The sequence below is a fragment of the Brachycentrus maculatus genome, unplaced genomic scaffold (assembly GCF_059751285.1).
Source record: "Brachycentrus maculatus isolate JH-2025_06_01 unplaced genomic scaffold, ASM5975128v1 h1tg000025l, whole genome shotgun sequence".
In the NCBI taxonomy this organism is placed as follows: domain Eukaryota; kingdom Metazoa; phylum Arthropoda; class Insecta; order Trichoptera; family Brachycentridae; genus Brachycentrus; species Brachycentrus maculatus.
Genome location: NW_028280779.1, coordinates 254,773 through 276,976, shown reverse-complemented (window position 1 = coordinate 276,976; position 22,204 = coordinate 254,773). Strand labels below are relative to the sequence as shown.

The window sequence follows — 22,204 nt, the reverse complement described above, 5'->3', positions numbered from 1 at the left end:
GATTTTAAGAAAAATTCGTATTTACTTAGTTAAACTTAAGTTAAAAGTGTATAGATTTTACCACAAAGTGACTGCCGAATCAATTAATGAAAAAAAGTTTATATCATTGTCTGAGGTAGTCCTAAATCATCGTTGTAAATCAAACAGAATTTAAATTTTTAGTTTAGTAAACATTTTATGATAAATATCATAAAATGAATAGGTTGTAGGGTTAAATGTTTAATTTTTCCTCCAATTTGCTCCCAATGGTATCGTATTGATGCAGAGTTATCTTGATCGTTGTTTTCCTTAAGGCAAAATGATTATCTTCTCAATTCAGGTGCCGGTTATAAACGATGTAATAATTCATCTGAATAAGGTTTAGTGCATATCCATTCCTGAAGATGACAACGTGTTTTTCGAAACCGGTTGGAAAAAAGTACCAAACACGGAAGTGGTTAAAAAACATTTAGAATTATTTTAAAGGTTTAAAAAATGTGGCACAAAACTTAAAGAAACCGCTATTTATCATTGTATAATACTTTTTTTTTTTATACATAAAAGTAACTGACATGTAGTATTTAATAATGCTGTTGAATAAATTGTAACACTTACCACTATAATTTTTAATGCTTAGCGATATTAACCATGTAAAAGTTATATAAAAAAAAGAAAGATTGATATTTACTGCAAAAATAATTCAAGTATGATTTGTTTTACTAGATTCTGGGAACTTCCAAATTCATATTTCAAATTCGAAACAAAGTGCTTGAATTCATAAGAATTTCACTAGAGATATCTATGGTGAGATAAGAGAAGCTTTTTTATTAATCAAAATAACTGCTAATTGAAGATAATCCGGATTTGTGAACAAGTATTTAGACGTATTAAAATGTCGCAATTAAAAAATCAATAGATTATTTGTAACACGATAATTTTTTAACAAAATTTTGCAATGGTACAATTAAGGTAAAATAATGCCTTTTTCTGAATTGGTGAAAGTAAAATTAAGTAATCCACTAATTCACATAGAGCAGGGAATCCAAAATATTTGTAACTCCCTTGTCGACCACTCTCAGCGCGACCAACCCTCTCCCAAATCCCTGTAATGCCTCTCCAAACCGCCCCTAATGGATTCGCCACTCACTTATAAATACCAGAGGTTTGTAATTGGAGGCTCCATTTGAAGAAATATTTATGTCCCATTTTAGACACTAAAAGGGTATTAAGAGTCAAGCACAGATTTTGAGTAGGAAAAATCAACCATATTTATTGACATTTTGACATCTCGACAAAGATTAACAAGAATATGGAAGTCTGAGAATTTACGAGGCTGACGAAGTAGGCTGGTTTAATTCTACCCATAACCATACTATTCAAACTCAAGTAAGCTTCCATATTCTTCCTCATTTATGTAGCGATGTGAAATGTAAAAATAAGTACAAAGAAACCCAGACTTGTGAACAAAGATTTGGACTGATCAAAAATGTTGTAAATAAAATAACAACTCAAATTAAAAGCTTATAAAAACATTATTATGGGAATAAATTCCGGAAGGATCCTGCATACCTTCAAAATAAGAGACTGCCAAATGTAAAGCTTTACAAAAACATATATATATATATATATATATATATATATATATATATATATATATATATATATATATATATATATATATATATATATATATATATATATATATATATATATATATATATATATATATATATATATATATATATATATATATATATATATATATATATATATATATATATATATATATATATATATATATATATATATATATATATATATATATATATATATATTAAAATAACTCTTCAGTAAGACAATTTGTGAACAAGAATTTTCACCTCCCCAAAATGCAGTAAATATTTCTTTTAAAAGTTTTAATCTTTGTAAGAGAACAATGAAGCTAGGTTATTTTTTAACAATACTTAAATATGTTGAAGTCAGAGAAATTTTCTAATAGAACGCGTTTGTTACATCTGCACAAAGGACACCGTTCGCAAAATCCGAGGCTTAATGATTTATAATAATGTCCTTGAATTTTAGGCCCATTGTCGGTATTTCTCTTATGCGATTAAGGAATTTACTAAAAATAGATCCTTATTCCAATTTTATTTAATAAAATTACCACAAAAATACATATATACGAAAATACTAGTTACATGATTTTTAAAAGGAATAACCTGCATTGCCTCTATTTTCGGAGATTTTTATGATGTATAAAAAAAGTAGGAAAGGTAATGTAGATTTAAAAAAATACCTAGAACAAAGGAATTAATAAATTTTAAAATTAATATAGTAATTGGCGTAAATCATACCCACGACAAATGTTTCGAAGTCAAACATGTTACCATCAACGCTACGATGCCTGTTGAGTCAAGTAATAACATTTTTCATAGGTAGAATGGTAAAAATATATACTTTTTCAACCTTGTCATGAAAATCTTCATTAAAAATAATTGATTTTAATTTACATGTCGACAAATTAATACGTTAGCTTATTTATAACACACAGTTTGACAATGTCTTGGCATATATTATACCCTTGTTTTGTACAACAGGTGTCACGATATACAAAATAATAAGCACCATTAGTTTATATTAATAATAATAATAGATTAAGTTATTCAAACATCGCTGCAACAAAGCACTTCCAAAATTTAGATATTTTCACGGAAAACTTCACCTTTTGTTTGTAAAAATTCCTACTTCCTATACTCTACTGGCGATTTTATAGATTCTATATTATAAATAAACTCTAAAATCTATTTATACAAATAGAACCATTCCAAATTTACACATTTTCGCGAAACTCTTTTTTCAGCTTCGCAAAACACGAGTCTTTGTATATCAACATAGTTTGGAAAACCTTGGATTAAGAAATTGTGTAAAGTAAGCTCTAATTCGTTACGTAATAAATTGAATTATACACACCCGATAGAGCATTTTTTCACAGAGTCGCCAATCAAAAATCTGAAAGAAAAACCCTTTACCGTCTGCCGATAATAACAGACGTATTTAATCGAGTTATTCGGTGAGGTTTACTCGTTAATCCTTGTTCAACAGAGCGGTTTATCGCTTGATCTCCATACCGAAGAATAGATTGCCGTTAAATTCAATAATAATATTTATTTTAGGCGAAATTGAATCTTCGTGATGAGTGCTAAACAGGCTTTAAATTTATGATATCCATGGTAATTCGACTTAAACGGAAAATTTATACGTCTAAATTTAGAACAATATCGAGTAAGAAATTATTACGCCTACGTAACATTGTGGTAAGCGTGCATGACTTCTTTGCGTGGGATAAAAAAAAATAATATACCGTTATTTTCGTAATATATTACCTCAAGGGCACTTTATTGTAAAACAATGTAATTCATTATTTATTATTGTACGAAAGAATAATAAAAGTAATGTGGAAAATAAACTTCTTTATTCTTTCGGTAAATCATCATGTAACCGAGTATTTTTTCGCTCCAACTTGATATGAACTTGACATGTATCGTTCTTTCCTGAAAAAATGGATATCTAGTCATTTTAGGGCTGACGACGTTTTCAAACCAATGACAATGCCATAACAAGGCGTACCAATTGTCACAAAATTTATTTTTGTGTGTTTTATAACAAAAAAATACAATATAGCTGACTCAAAAAACCGATGTTTGATTTTAACATTTTATATTTAAATTTAAATATTTAGACGCACGAAAATGTTGTGAATTCTTATGTAAGTTAATTACACCCCTAATATTATTTATAAAGGGTTTCGTCAGCTGAGAGTGACTGCATTATAATTCAACCCTCAGCTTATAGGTAGTAAATACCCATTTCAAAAAAATTGTATGTAACAAGTCCCATCTAAAAAAAAGCTTATCTATGTCAATAAATTGATGGTACAGTTACCAGTCGCATATCTTGGGAGTATGAGAGTTATGTGATGGCATTTACAGATAACTGCAACACTAACGGCCATAAATTCAGATACAAGATTCAAGATCTACGTTTATGTGACGCCAAATTGCTTCAACTACACTTGATATGTGACAGGAAACTGATTCTACTTTATATGGTATCTGCAGATCGGTAGTGATATAAATTTTACTTTAATAATAATGACAATAATCCATACAAGCGTATTATTCCAGTATGCTTTGGTGTAGATAATGTACCATCGATATATATGTACATAACATATACTCACTTTTACTTATATGAACTTCATCGATTTAATCTGAAACCTTTTCATAATATAGTACATAATTATTAATTTTAATTATCACATAAATTGGATAAAAAAGATCCGATAATGGACCTCAAACTTGGTAGCCGAACGCATTTACCACTACACTATAAAGGCGGACTATTAAAAAATATTCAATTAAAATTAATCCATTTTTCGTACGAATAAGGTAGGTTTATTGTATTATGAACTGCATTCTGGCGTCAGTAATTCAACTGCATTGTATATCAATCCGATTGGATTTTAAATTGGGGTTTTTTGATTTCGCAATGGGTACCTACCAGGCCGCATAAAATCACTAATGATTTTTTATTCGCACTGCTTGGTTTCGTTGGAACGGAAAATGATGCGGATATCCTCGATTCATATTGTTATTTATCGGGATTTGAATAAAACAATATGGAGTTCAGATTTCCGATTTGAAATTATTATTTTATTAAATCTGAATACAATCGTGGTCTATTAAAACTACAATCCACTTGATAAGTCACAGATATATCTAACTTTCAGGGGTAGCCAGAAATAAAAAAAAACAACATATTTTCTTTTCTTTTTTTATATAATTTAACTTTTTGATAACTGTCAAAGCCTCCTTGTTGACGATCTGTCTGCAGGTAGTTTCGTAAGGATTGGGAAAATTATTAAACTATCTCTACACACCTTTCTTAATTTTGTCGATAATGCTTATCTCAACCTTGTAGTCTTTCCTTGTGATGATAACATTGGAAAATCTATCATACATCGTTTTGTCCTACATTCATCTGAGAATTAGCATTTTGACTGCATTCAGTCGACTTTCATCCCTTTTCCCCCCATACTTCGGTAATAAGTGTTGAGACTTGTTTTATATATTAGTAAATCAATATTATGACTTTATCATTTCTAAAAACAAGTCATAACATTTTTTTTTAGAAAAACACAAGTCATAATACTGGCATATACGTAGGTAAGTTGTTAAACATAACCGATAATTGAGTCAACAAAATTAAAGGAACCAAGTCGTACGAAAAGTTGGTATATTTCGTAGACGGAGTTCTTCTTTGAATAGAAGCGATTTCGGCGGAAAATCCCGAACTTTTCCGATCAATGCCGATAAGGTCACATGTAAAAAGGCAGAATAAAATGGCCATGTGTACACAGCCCTTAATGGTACGTACCAACATGTACAGTCTGTTCCAAAAGTTTAGTGATTCGTCAATATATTTTTAAATGCTAAAGTTTTATGTATCATTAATGTCATATGATGGAAGGATAATGTAATGTCATTTTGATATATTTTCAATTATTTTTTAATGAGAAATAAAATTTACTATTTATGATTTTAATATATATATAGAAATAAATGTAAGTACAAAAAAATCTCAAAAAGGATTATATATTTTTTAATAAAATCACGAAAATGACAAGTTTAAGTAAAATATTTTGCTAAGGCTTATGTTTGTACAAAACATGTATTGTTATTGAGAAAACTCATATTTGTGAACAAGGATTTGGACACTTCCAAAATGGTCAAATTATAAGTTTTACAAAAAATTAAAAAATAAAAGTTCTCAGGCGTCATTTACGCAGCTTGTAAAATAATTAAGAAAAAATATTGTGGCGGAGACCCTTTGAAATATAAGTAAGATCATAGGTAAGCAGAGTGAATACAACGCCATACCACCCTGACTTTGCAACATTTTTCGCCTCTTCCACATTCATGCATCTCCTCATACATACCCGAGGATTATTCAGACCCGACCGCTTTCAAGTGTTTGACATACCTGATTGTGCCAAGTTTTCCTTAGTCTTCCTCTGGTTCTTTTTCTAAATTCATCATTTTTTTTAACCGTTATTCCTCTCTCATACATGCCCTAACCATCTTAACACACCTTTCTCAATTTTATCGATAATGCCTTATCTCAGACTTGCATTCATTCCTTATTTCACCATTCGAACATCTATTGATATCATACAAGAACTCCGTTTACGAAATATACCAACTTTTCGAACATCTATCATACATTCGTCGGAGGTATCGCATTTCAATTGCATTCAGTCTGCTTTAAACGTTTTTTGCCAACTCTATTATTCGTTACAATACATAAGGGTTGAAACCAGACTCAGGACTCAGGATTAAAAAAACTTTTACAGAAAATATCTAAAAAAAGCAATCTTATTTTATTCGTAATTAAACGTTTTCATTGAATATTGAATGCATTATGTATTGTTCCGTATGAATAATTTAATCGTATTTTGACTTTTGGTTGGAGCCGTAAATATACACATCTGTATAAAAATACGCTTTATCGCGTGCCGTACAAAAACAGCCAATGGGAATATTGCGTGTGCGATACTTTTTATATGGTCGTTACTGTACATACGTAGCGAGGCGGTTGAACTGAGCTGGTACCTACCCACCAAAATACCGCGGCGGTCTTTAAATATTTTCTTTCATGGTTTATACGATTTGAGTGAGACTATCTACCTAATTATTATTGCCCTAGAGGTGATTCGGATTAAAAAGAGTATGAAACTTTGGTTTGTCATCACTGCTATGCTGTCTATATATATATATATATATATATATATATATATATATATATATATATATATATATATATATATATATATATATATATATATATATATATATATATATATATATATATATATATATATATATATATATATATATATATATATATATATATATATATATATATATATATATATATATATATATATATATATATATATATATATACATATATATATATATATATATATATATATATATATATATATATATATATATATATATATATATATATATATATATATATATATATATATATATATATATATATATATATATATGCGTGCCGGGCTTCTGGGCTTCTAGGGTAGGTCCGCCACTGGTACCTACCTATACATTTTATTAAGTACTTACAAATAATACCTACATAAAACAGTTCTACCACCACATATTTTTCTTTGTAAATTGGGTGTAAACAATATGTAAAGTGGGTGTATAATAATAAAATAAACAATGTGTTGCTTTGTAATTAAAGTTTATAATTAAAGTTTATTCTTAATTTATCTTTATAAATTTTTTCTATCTATCTATCTGATTTTGACAGTTCAGAATATTATATTTTTTCTATCGGAAGTCTTTTGTTTTATTCTGTGCGACGCATGCGACATCTGGTGGTAGAACTGTTTTATGTAGGTACTATTTGTAAGTACTTAATAAAATGTATAGGTAGGTACCTAGGTATTTTATTACATATATTTATATATATATATATATATATATATATATATATATATATATATATATATATATATATTATATATATATATATATATATATATATATATATATATATATATATATATATATATATATATATATATATATATATATATATATATATATATATATATATATATATATATATTTATATATTATATATATATATATATATATATATCGTCATCGTTTACATTTATATATATATAAATATTTATATATTTATACATATATATATAAATATATATATATATATATATATATATATATATATATATATATATATATATATATATATATATATATATATATATATATATATATATATATATATATATATATATATATATAAATATATATATATATATATATATATATATATATATATATATATATATATATATATAATATATATATATAATATATATATATATATATATATATATATATATATATATATATATATATATATATATATATATATATATATATATATATATATATATATATATATATATATATATATATATATATATATATATAAATATATATATATATATATATATTTATATTAATAAAAATATAAATATACGTACATATATGTGTATAGCATTATTTTAATTATAAAAGCACTGTTAACTTTGTGGTATAATTAAATGGTTTTAAGTGGTATCTTACAAAGTAAACTGTGAATGAGAAGGAGAGTGTAAAATATTAAATACACCTAAATAACGCAGATATTAACTAAATGTCTATGTATTTTAATATATATATATATATATATATATATATATATATATATATATATATATATATATATATATATATATATATATATATATATATATATATATATATATATATATATATATATATATAAACATATTTTCTTACACAAAACTATCTTTGACTTAGTTGTTGTTGTGGTTGTGTTTTTATTTTTATTATTGACTCTATTAAGTACTCTTTAATGTTTACAATATAATAAATTAAAAACGAAAACATAATATAATACGTCTTCATCAAAATTAATGATGGGTGTTTTTTTTAGAACTTAATGGTGAATTTTTCTTTAAAAGCGATCAATCCACGGGTATTTCTTGGAATTTCACAACTCCCAATTTTCCTGACCTAGCGCATACAATTTTGAGTAAGATTTCAATCTCAACTACTCATGACTTTACGGTAATAAAATGTACGCGAGGGTGATTTACAAAATTCGTGAAATTTCGCCGAAATTATGGCCACTTCTGATAATAATATTGGTACTTTGCAATTTCGATATTTCGGCAAAAGTTCACGAGTATAATTTATATGTTCGCGTCGGTACCATTAAGTGCTATTAATGTAAGAACCTGTATTCATTTTTAATACGTTACGTCATAATTCAGCAAGCCAACTAAAATTAGTGAAATGATTTTTTATATTTATTGTTTAAAATATTCAGTTGGTCTTATAGGTAGGTTTTTATAGCTACTGTTTACGGTTGATATTTTTTCGAACAATTTCTTCATGATTTCATTATATTTGACGTTTTTACCCTTATTTCATTAAAATATTTATGAAATTTTTATTTAAACAGTTTTGTAGGTACCTACATATATTTATATATTTGTAATAGTTTATTATATTATAATAAGGTCATTATATTACAATAATTTCATTTTATTATATATTTTGTACACCTATTTAATCGTTCCATTTATTTAAAATATTCATATAAACATGTATATACATGTATCAAATAATATAAATAGTCTTTCGGATCACTAACGTTTTTCTTTTTCTTTTTTTACAGATATCTTTACACTGGAAGCGTGAATACCGAACAAAAACATGAAAATTCGCAAAATAAACTTTCTGTACCCCATTAGATGACATTTAAAAAAGTGATCCTATTAATTTAGGATAGAATTTGATTAAAGAAAAGTGTTTTAGTGCTATTAAAATAAAAGTGTTACTGCTTCGCGTTGATCGATTATTTAAATGAATTAAAATTAAGGTCACTTTAGTAATATGAACTGTGTAGTTTGCGGTTCAAAGTTTGGGGCTTCGATCGATAGTTGATAGAGTCGTGTCATTGAACCATGGCTCAATTAACAGTTATGGTGCCAATTCTTGGTTTGTTTTTGGGCTTAACCCTCCACCACGCGTCGGGGTTCACGCTGGACGGAAGTCAGAACTCCTATTCGCAGTTCCGGAAGTGGAACGCGGCTGCGAACGGAAGCCTCGAGCTGGAGTTCAAAACGGACCAGCCGAACGGCCTGCTGCTGTATACTGATGATGGCGGTACTTACGACTTTTTTGAACTGAAGCTGGTCGAAGGGGCGCTCAGGTTACGCTACAACCTTGGAGGGGGGGCTCAGATCATCACCGTCGGGAGAGATCTAAACGACAGCCATTGGCACAAGATTCTGGTAAGATTTTTTTATTTATTGATTTAGCGTTTAATTTTTAGAACTCCATTTTTATTTATATTGTATTTATGTATTCATTTTTAAATCAAACACAGATTTTTTTGAGTCTAGTAAGTTGTATTTTATTAACAAAAACACAGAAAAACATAATATTGTGACAATTGTTTCGCCTAGTTGTAGCATTTTCAAACCAATTGTTTCGCTTAGTTATGGCATCCATTTAAAAATGTCATAACTAAGAAAACAATTGGCACGATATTAATTTTTTATGTGTTTTTGTTAATAAAATACAAATTAGTATAATCAAAAAATCTCTGTTTGATTTAAAAATTAATTCATAAATTCTGGTGAGATTTTTACATATAATATTTAATTCTATCAACGGCACCATCTATGGTTGAATAGTGTACGGAATGTGGGAATGTTGATGACATCGTGATGACAACAACATCCTTCAATCGTGTTTATACTGCAAAGTATGGCAAGTGGCATTCTAGATTAGTTTCTCCTAGAAAACAGTCACTCACTTAGAGCTTCTTACTAACTTATATATAGAATAAACTAATGTTTAGAACTAGCTATCTTCCACCTCCTAACCACACGTAGGGTTAGTTTTTTTGCACACTGACATCTCTAATATAGATGAAAAAGAACTAAAATTGGTTTATCGATATGGCAGTCACTTTGTGCTAATATCTTTTCATTTTTAATACTAAAATTATAATATTAAATATAACTATTTCTTAAAATATATTGTGATAGGTATTTCGATGCATTCCCCATCATTTTAATAGATTTTAAGAAATAATGGTATAAACCAAGTAATTAAAAATGAATAGATATTAATTACCACATTGTGACGATGAACGTATACGGTGTTTGAAAATGATGCGGAATGCATCGAAGCACAATAGATTTTAAGAAATAGTGGTACATACCAAGTAAAACTTAAAAAAAGAGCATATTTATAACTTATTCTGAATTAATGATTGATTTTTTTAAATGGGAGTAATTGAAGCCGTTCATGCTTTGGAGTCGTCAATTATATTTTCAAATTTCAAATTCAATAACATTTTCTTATTTCAAATACGATATTTAAAAATTTATAATTCGAACATCTTTTCAAGTTTCAAATTCAATTACAGGTTCGAATTTCAAATTCAATTTATTTTCAAATTGATATTTACCAGAATACTACATATTTGGAATGTGCGGTTTGATTGAAACAGTGATATTGTTTTCGAAACTCAAATAAACCTCATTATGGTTGAAATTTTGAATGTAACAATAAATAATTAATTAGTGGTTTGTTTGTAACGTAGTTTCGGAATAAGAATAAGGAATACACAAACAATGTTTAACATTAATAAAATGGTTTCAACAATTGATTTGGTGGTATTTACTAAGTTAAACATTAATTAAAAATTAATAAAATGGTTTTCGGGAAATATTTGATATAACCAAATTTTAATTTAGTTCACAAATTCTATCATCGATGCCTTTAAGATATTTTCTGTTTTATATTAGTTTTCATAATACCAAGAAGAAATATCTTTTATCTGACATTCTGCTAATAAATGTTGATTGATCAAAAGTAAAGAAAGAATGTAGAAGAATACATTTTAATATCTCAACATAAATGAAGATGAATATGAAAGTATGGGTATTTACACGGCTTAAAATGTCATAGGCTAGTTTATGTGATCACTTTATACACATGATTGACAATACTATACCGGAAAATTGACTTCTGGGATGCTCAGACTTCCATCTTCTTTAGTATAAAAAAAACAATAAATCATTTGATTCAAGTTGAGATATTATATAAAATATTGATTTTTTTGTTTGATCATTTTAATTTGGATTTCAAGAAAATTACAAGGGTTTTTTCTACATATACGACTGAATATTTGATTAAGAAATGTAAGATATATAATAAAGTTATACTTAGTTATTACGGTGTTTGAAAATGATACGGAATGCATCGAAACACGTATCACAGTAGATTTTAAGAAATAGTGGTATTAACCAAGTAAAACGTTAATTAAAAAAAGTAATACTTACTATCACGACAGTTATTTTAAAGTTTTTTTTTATGTAAAAACCTTTAATCAGAATTTAATTTCTATTATATTTTTGTTACTATAGGTAGGTTTTTAATTTTTTTTTAAACCGTCAAATTTCAATATGAAACACCTTATCAAAAATAAATCATTGCAGATCGTTAAGCCTCAAATATTTAACATATTCAAGTAAAAATATATTTTTGAATTTCATATTTATAATTGACTGATTTTGAATTTTTTAAAACTAAAATGCCATTACTCAATTAACTGATACTGAATTATCTGACTGAACTCAATTAACGCAGGAGGCCAATCCTTCTCAAAAGCAGCCCACAAGGCCAAGCAGAAGAAGAAGAAGAAGACTTAATTGACTATTATTTCAAATATTGTTTTTTCTAGGTATCGCGAAGAGATGAACACACTTCGCTGAGTGTAGATGGCACTACTCAAACCAAGACATCGAGGGGGAAAGAATTTGATTTCGGGAAATTCCCATCAAATTCTGACGTGTTTATTGGCGGAATGCCACCATGGTGAGTTAAACTACAAATTTATTTTATTTTATTTACAGTCATGTGGAAAAAATACTCAATGACAAAAATTAATCGTCATTGTGTTATTTAAATTATCATCCAGTCTGATAAAATACTTTTACATTTCACATATCATTTTACAACAAGACAGACTTTATTTTATTAATTGTTTCGGCATTCAATTTGTGATAAGACATGATGAAATATTTAATGAAAACACATTTTTTTCAAAATTAATATAACTCAAGTGGTAAAAACAAGTGTCCTCATTTAGAATTAGACAGACTATACATGCATATGCTATAGTCTGGTTGAATTAGACATCAATCTCATTTTTTATAATTTGAATTAATAACGTAAATTAAGAGAAATTCAAACCTGAGATAAGCATAATTGATTCAATTATGATATGTGTGGAGATGTGGAACGAATGATTGAGGAAAAAATAGAATACATGATGCTATTATAGTTGGAAATAGAAACAGAGAAAGACCGAAGAAAAAAATATTAGGAATCAGCGGCGGGTACATACATATAACTTATCTTCTACATATATACAAGACGCATGTATTACACGTGAAAGATGCAAATAATATTTATAAGGAAAGGGTGGTGTCGCATTATATTCTCTCTACATACCCCTGCGGTTAGGTGCCGTGATAGTTGTAGTAGTGCCGCAAATACTTTGTGGCACATATTAAAAACTATACGAAATAAAAATATATTTTTTTGAACAACTTTTAACAACAAAAAATGGTTTAAATCAAGTAGTTTTATTTTATAATGTTGATAGTAGGTTATTTAACTGTAATATGTAATAAATAAATTAAAAAATTAAGAGAACTTCGACAGCACTGATTTAACAGAAAAGATATTTGCTTATCCAATAATAGAATTGCAATCAATATTGCTTCAAAGTTAGTTTTATCCGATAATATTTGTAAATAACGAATCGGGATACACGCGATTTTGCTTTAAATGGTTTGTGTCGTTATATTTTATATCGTAAAATAAATATGATCTCGATCAAAATATCTTAAAGTATCGCTTTTGCTATAAAAGCCCAATCATTATTGTGGCGATATTGAGTTATATCAAAATCGTTGCATTTTGTTGAATTATCTTCCCTGTTAAAAACTTCAAATACGAGTGGTTTTTTAAATTACCATTTTCGCATTTTATGGCATCTCAATAAAGATGAAGAATAATATTGAAATAAAGATATTTACAGAGCTTATGCCCTTGGATAGGTTTGTTAAGTGATCACTTTACACATGTGCAACATTCACCAATTCTACCCATGATTGACAACCATACAACTCAAATTCTTGGAAGTTCTCTATATATGATCCAATTTCGAAACATTGTGCTCGAATCACTAGAATTTTACTGGAGACATCTTTATTGAGATGACAAAACATAATAAGAATTTATGAATGTTGCACATGTTTAAAGTAATCACTTAACAAGTCTATAAATACAACATTTTGAGTGTGTCCAAATACTTGTTCACAAAATCTGGATTATCTCCAATTACAGGAGTTATTTTCAGATTATTTTTTAACATCTCATCAAAAATGAAGAAGAATATGGAAGTCTGGGCATTTACGGGGCTGACGACCGTCATAGGCTGGTTTAAGTGATCACTTTACACACGTGTAACATTCACCAATTCTACCCATTATTGACAACCACTCTACTCAAATTCTTGGAAGTTCTATATATATATGAACCAATTTAGAAACCTTGTTCTTGAATCACTAGAACTTCACTAGAGACATCTATTGGTGAGATGTAAAGAAGCTTGTTTATTAAGCAGAAACTCTTATATTAGTATGTGAGATCCGAATCCTGGATTATATTCACACACATGAGAAACTCCAGAAAATACCATTTTCATTTTTATTATTAAGCTTATAATTTGATCAGATAATTTATTTACAACATTTTTAGTGTGTCCAAATACTTGTTCACAAAATCTAGATTATCTCCAATTACAGGAGTTATTTTCATATTATTTTTTGACATCTCATCAAAGATGAAGAAGAATATGAAAGTCTGGGCATTTACGGGGCTGACGACCGTCATAGGCTGGTTAATGTTGCACATGTTTAAAGTGATCACTTAACAAGTCTATAAATAGTTAGGATTTCTATATTCTTCTTCATCTATGTTAAGATCCCAAAAAGGTTAAAATTAACATTATTTTGTATCAGTGAGGATACAGTGATTGCGATTGGACTGTGTTCGCAGTGGTACTGTAAAATATACAAGTATGGAAATGTATGATAAGGTTACGTACGTAAATAATGCTCTGCAGTAAAGAAGGCAAATTAAAGCGCTGTTCATTTAGAGCTGTCTGGAATTCTCACGAGGTTTGGCCAATTAAACAGAAGATTGCGGGGGTGGAACTTGAAATGGGGATGTTTTCCGCCATTTTCCACCCTTAACGGTGCCAAAATTCAGATAGGACCGCGATAATGTTGCCAACACAAACAGAACGCGCAGATGTACATCAGAAATTAGCGATACTAATTTTAATTAGTTTTGTTCATTGCTTATTAATTTTTTTTCAACCTTTATTTTTTTTAAATGTATTCTTTCGTGTTTGATTCCAATGGAAAAAAAACACCTTTTGATGATCTAAAAAAACTCCGATGTTCAAAGATATATTTTACTATTTCTGATATTAACGACTTCTTTGTATGGACATGTGGAGCGAATAAATAACGAGAGAATGACTAAGAAACTATATGTGACAAATATGAGCGGAAAAACAGAACGAGGACGACCGAAAAAGACTTAGCACGATCAAATCAATCAGAACCTAAAATCTGGTGGTATCAAAAGTCTGTGTAACCGGAGGGCATATATGACTAGATGTATGGATGTGAAGGAGGCGAGGAGCGTATGTCAGGACAGAAGAGTGTGGCTTTCCATCTTTTCTGTCTACCTCTGGCTGGAAACGGCGTTATGGTAGAAGTAGTAGTAGTAGTAGTAACGAAAGTAGGATTAGGGATTAAATCATAATTTAAAAATATATGTATGCAAATACGTTTACATTTTTAAAAAATAAATTACCCACAAAGCAACTACTTTCAGAGCCTAATCTGCTGGAAAGATATATGGAAGGTGAATTTGAAAAATACATCCCAAACACCCAGAAAATTTGAAAATAAATTCTTTCTTAAATTGATTTTGCAATTGGCGGGAATCGAACCCTCGACACCAGTTTTGCAGTCGAGCGTCAACCAAACAATACCAACCAATGTATTTACTTGTAATATTCTTAATTCGATTCATTTAAAGTTTAACACGCCAAATACTGAACATCGAAATGTGTATTGAATTCGATACTGTCAATTGTATACAATTTAAAGAATAAAACTTTGGCTGAAAATAAATAAAAACTAATAAAAAGTAACAAATAAAGTACAAAATCGATGCAAAGAGCACACAAGATCTCTAAATAATGATAATTATTCCAAATTTTCCAATCACTTAAAAGAAAATAATCACTCATTTGATAAAAATAAAGGTCTAAATATATTACACACATGCAATAGAGGACGTAAATTAGATTACTTAAAAATATTAGAAATTGAAAAGGCAATTAAAAGTAATTTATAACTTATAAATACACAAGTAAATTATTTTGATAAAAGTCCGTTATTAAATATGTTTCCAATCACTCATCATCTCTGATCCCTTTTGACTTTAGCTGCCAATCAACACAAAAAAAAATAAAGCCACTTGAGATCTACCCAAGCTAGTTATCCCTAACCGTCAAAATATTTTGAATTTTGTTATGTCGATAGTGTTTTAGTATTAATCAGTCTTGATAAAAAAGCGGTTAGCTTCGAAACCGGTAGGCATTATAATTAAGTTATTATTAAATTTATTAAGTGATTTTAAAACAAAGTTACATTTCAATTATAGAATACTTTTCCAATCAAGTAACCTCAAAAGTAACAGTATCCATTTGTCACATTGAACATAACGAGGATATAACAAAATACATGTGTAACCGATAAACACAACTAAATTTGGAGTAAGGTCCTTAAATTATATGCCAATATCCAAATTAACCAGCTGCCTGACATATATAAAACAAAACCCATTCAGGGATCCAAAATAAATGATCTGAAAAGGTACTTTATGGAAAGATATATATGTGGTGATTGGGCATATTTTCTTATTTTGTTTTTACATTATGTTTTTTATATTTTCTCATTTGTCATATTTTTTCATTTTTTTATATTTTCTCATTTTTATATTATATCATTTGTTACAATGATTAAAGAAAACACTTGTTTTTTACCACTTGAGTTTTATTATAGACTACATGTTTCAGAAGTTAAACTTCCATCATCTGTCTGTATAATAACTAAAGGGTAAAATATAAAATTGTTCTATAAATAAGGAGAGGGGAAAGTAAGGGGAAGGGGTTAGTCAAGGGGCTAAGTTTGAAAACAAAGGAAAAATGGAAAGCAAAGGTGAAGAATTTTGAAACAATATATTATTTAATAAATTATTATTAGAATTTAGGTTTTTTTGGATTTCTAAATTTTCAAGATAATTCATAATTTGGCCTTTATATGGAACAAGGTGTAATAATTTTAATTTATGAGAGTGAAATGAGTGATTAGTATCTATTATGTGATTTGCAAATTCCGAAAAATAATTACTAATAAGACCGCTTGTAATCATTGTAACATGTCTTACCACAAAGTTAATGCCGAAACAATAAATAAAATATCATTTGTTTATTTTAAATATACTTTTTACCTTATGTTTTTCTCATTTATTTCTTTTAAATATACTTACTGTGCATATTTATTATACCTGTTTATTGTTTTTATATTTTGCCATGCATTAGTATTAGTTTTGGTTATTAAAAAAAAATATTTTTTGTTACTTTATTATTTGTGTTCCAGTCTTGTTAACCTTAATCCCATGCCCCAAAATGAGAAATAGAAATTACTCATCGGGAATATTATATGTATGTATATATGACTTATATTTGTAATATGTTTTGAAAAAAAAATGAACTAAGGTAAATAATTAAACCGAAAAATAAAATTTAATCAAAATGAATTACAAAATTAAATTCACGATAAACCGTTGGCTTTATAAAGGCGTTTTGTGAAACGATAAATACAACACACTTAAGGGGGTAAGTTGTAACAGATTGGAGGGCGAGAGAGAAAATTAAAGGAAATGAGAGAGGAGAGGAGAGTGACCCAGAACGTGCCAAGGTTCCTCGAGAAGTGGGTCGTGGACGCAATGCGGAGTGAGAAATCTATAGGTAATTGTAGGGTGTTTATATTAACCGGTTGTTACTGCAGACGAACTTAATCAGCGACATCCTGTATATCTTATTTAATTTTCAACTGAAATTTCTTGAATATTTTTTTTCAGATACTTCGTGGCACATTTAATAAACTTAATAAAATAACTACTTTTGCATTGGTACATTTTTTCTCCAACCTTTTCATCATCAGGGTTACATATTTATCCCTGATGATGACAAGGTTTTTGTAGAAAATGGTTAAAAAATGTACCAATAAAAAAGTGGTTAAAAATAAAGTTGTTTTATTTTAAAAAGTGAAAACTGAAACCTCATTTGATTTTTTTAAGGAAGTGAACATAAAAATATATTAAATATGTCCATATGAATTTCCATAAAAAATATTGATTTTTTTAATCCAACCAAATGGTGCATAGGGCACTGAATCGCATTAAAGCACCGTTATCTTGATCGTTACTTACATGAAGGCAATGTGATCACTTTTGCGCTTCAGTGATCAGTCCGGGAAATTATTAAATAAATATTTCAGTGTAAAATCACAAATATTTATTTTCAACGCCTCCTGGGAATCGAACCCGGGACCTTCCGGGAGGTGTGTATGTGTGTGTGTGTGTATGTATGTAATGTGTGTGTTGTGTGTATACATATAAAATTGAAGGCGGTAAGGTAAGGAGTCGAAATAATTGGCGGGTATGTATGAGGAGATGCATAAATGTGGAATAGGTGAAGGATGTTTGTAAAGACAGAGTACAGAGAGACAAAGACAGAGACAGAGTGACGTTCTTTTCTCTCTGCCTACAACCATGGGGAATTTGTGTGATGGTTAGTTAGTTATATGTACTTATATACATATGAACATATATACATATATGTTTACTTAAATACATGTAAACATTGTATATGTATTATGCATGTAGTGAGTAATTGGCGCTGGTAAAAACAAAAGCCTGGTTACATTTAAATTCTTTTGAATTTGTTGACTGCTCTTTACAATTACCATCAAATTACAATAAAATTTAGTTAAAGTTAGTGATGGAACAAAAACATTTCCCCAATCCCGTAACGAACCGTCATATGAAATAAAGATCGGACGCGACGGAATCTCTTTTCACATTTAAATTTGTAAAATTGTAAATTTTTCGCTGACTGAGAACGCGTTTATTTTAAATTTGTAGTTTCGGTGTTTTTTTGTTTGTTATTTGTTTTAAAGGATAATCAGATTCGGCGTCCTATCAAAATGCGTGCTCACGCGCTTTGTGCTGGCCGGACTCGGAATATAAACGCGGATATTATGCGAAGCTCCTGAAATATAAGCAGTGATTGTTTGACACGTGATAATAAAATAGGCTTCAAAGCAGCCAAACGAATACAATTTACTGCTGATGGCGGTAGAATCTGTTTAAAAATACTTCATCATTCAGGATTCAAATGATGTAACGGAGATATGGAGCTCATTATTTTAAAATGGACAATATTTTTAATTAAATTTTAAGTGTGTTTTTGTCAGATGCTTAAGCTCTTTGACGGAACGTTCTTTAAATACAATATTTTGACAGATAGATGTGATTTATAAAACAATGCATCGTGCACAATTCTGTCGTGTTTAATTTTGAAATAATATTTTAACAAATTGATGTGATGGATATGTATACTCATAAATTGATATCGAGAGTTTCAACTTAGTTATGTATCATGTATGATTCTGAAATGTTTGATTCGGATATAATATTTCGCTAGATTAATGTCATGTCCCTTGGGTCTCGAGTTCGATTCCCAGGGAGGTGAAAATAAATATCAGTTATTTTGATTATCACATTTATAGAATATCACTCAGGGCTGGTACAAGAAGCGCTGGACTCATCATCTTGCCTTCATGCCACTAACGATCATGATAATACAGCATCGATACATAAGTACCCTATGCACCATTAGGTGCCCGAAGAGGGTAGAAGTAGAAATATTATTAAACGCTTTATTTTTATAACTACTTTTTAATACTTTTTAATAAAATGGATAAAAAAATCTAATACTCTTATTTTAATTTTAATTTTTGATAATGTATCAAAAATAAAACAAAATCACTGGATCGAATACTACTTTTATTTTAAAAAATCCAATGATACGTGTAAAATATGACGCGTTTCGTCTTATCAAGACATTATCAAAAAGCTTTAATATTTCAAAAATATCCTTATATACTTACAATAATTACTATAATAAAATATTATTACATCTAGGTGTACAATGGTATTCATTATTTATGGGGGGTATTGCAGTGGATAATGGGGATTTCCATGAAAGCGAAGATAAGTAATCAATCAGGGTATAATGAATACAATTTGTGGGGGTATGATTTTAAAATTAATACAATATTCCTAAAAATTATTTATTTATTTAAACATCATATACAGAAAAAAAAAGTATATTGGTGGAGTTATTGCTAAAAAGCAATATCTTCCAACTAACCAAAAACAGACTAGTGATATTGATCAAAAAGTTTGATACCATATATAGCTGTTTGCAGTCAGAGGGTAGATAGTACTTGAACATCAACAAAAAAATATGAATATTATATTAATTTGAAATTAATTTACAACATTTTGAGTGTGTCCAAATACTTGTTCACAAAATCTGGATTATCTCCAATTACAGGAGTTATTTTCATATTATTTTTTGACATCTCATCAAAGATGAAGAAGAATATGGAAGTCTAGGCTGGTTTAAACCAGCCTATGACGGTCGTAAGCCCCGTAAATGCCCAGACTTCCATATTCTTCTTCATCTTTGATGAGATGTCAAAAAATAATATTTAAGTTAATATTAAGTAATGTTGTTTAAACTGCATCTACACAAATATCATCTTCTTTGAAAGAAAAAGCTTAAAAGGTATTTATATAAATTATCGCAGAAACATTTGAAATTTCAATTCGTAAATCTATTTTAATCTGTCATACTCTCTAATTACATCCCCTTTGGGAGTTGGATGGGGTGGTTTTAACCCCTGCCGAGGACAGACCCTTAACCCGCGCAATCTGGGCGCTTATCTCGCTCAAGTGAACCCATCAGCTCTCCACCCGACGACATCAAAGGTGACCCCACGTGCAACTTGCATGGTAGTCATAAGTGGGTTGATAGGACTGTAATTGCTTTTAAATTGTACTCAAGCAGAGACAAAAATTAATTTTAAAAATCTCTTATTTTATTAAAAATTGCTAATCTCAGAGGCGCATTATAAAAATTATAAATAAATAATTATTTTATGATTAATACGTATTTCATGCACAACATTTTAAGTGTGTAAATATATAATATAATATAATAATAAAACCCTTATCCGCACCCCAATGGTGCATAGGGCACTGCGTCATATAAACGCAGTGTTATCTTGATCGTTTACACATGAAGGAAAGGTGATCAGCCCTCCGCTTCAGGTACCAGTCCAGGGTAATATTGAATAAATATGAGAGTGAAAAAATCACTAATATTTATTTTACCCCCCTTGGGAATCGAACCCGGGACCTCCAGAACGGTAGCCGAGCGTGCTGACCATTACACTACGGAGGCGGACAATATATATAACAAGACGGGGCGGAGGTGTAAATATACTTGTTCACAAATCTGGATGATCTCCAATTAGGAGTTATTTTTTGTATTATTTTTTACATCTCAACATAGATGAAGAATAATATGGATGTCGGGGCTTATTTTATACTTTATATTCAAACACATAGATAGACATCTGTATTTCAAAAACTATTCGTAACAACATATTGCTCAAATTGTAAAAACAAGTGTTTTACTTTTAATTCTATAATATTTAACTACAAAGTGAATGTCGAAACAATAATAATTATTTTCTTAATACACATTGTTTAAAAACGACTCAAATAAAACTGAAGTGCAAAACTATTTTGTCGTTATTTTATCATTTAAAATGAAGTTCCACTTATAAATATTATTATATTATTATTAAACCATATCCGCTCCCTAGGTGGAGCATATGGTATCCACAAACTGTCTCCAGGCTTTTCTGTCGGCTGCCAGCTCCCTAGCAACCTCCTAAGTCAAAAAAGTCCCAAACAAATATTTCGTTTAAATATTCAAAACTTTTTTCCAGGTACAACTCAAAGCTTACTCAACTGGCTTTACCATCCGTGGTATTCGAGCCAAGGTATCGAGGATCTGTGAGGAATTTAGTGTATGCTGATCAGCCGGGATCTGCACCTAGAAGGCAGGAAGCAAGACAACCGAGAGACATCAAGGTTAGTAAATATATTTACGCACATAAAGTCTTTCCTGAAAAGTATATGTGAACTAAATCCTC

At 28.8% G+C, this 22,204-nt stretch overlaps 1 protein-coding gene across 1 annotated transcript in view; it reads left to right on the top strand.

Annotated features, from left to right (window-relative positions):
* LOC148313043 (neurexin 1-like) overlaps window positions 1–22,204 on the top strand; it is a 201,086-nt gene that overhangs the window by 25,931 nt on the left and 152,951 nt on the right. The window contains exons 2-4 of the mRNA XM_088269555.1: window positions 9,352–9,970; window positions 12,436–12,569; window positions 21,998–22,142. Of these exons, the coding sequence (XP_088125681.1) occupies window positions 9,641–9,970; window positions 12,436–12,569; window positions 21,998–22,142 (609 nt within the window). The 5' untranslated portion in view covers window positions 9,352–9,640. The remainder of the gene's footprint in view (window positions 1–9,351; window positions 9,971–12,435; window positions 12,570–21,997; window positions 22,143–22,204) is intronic.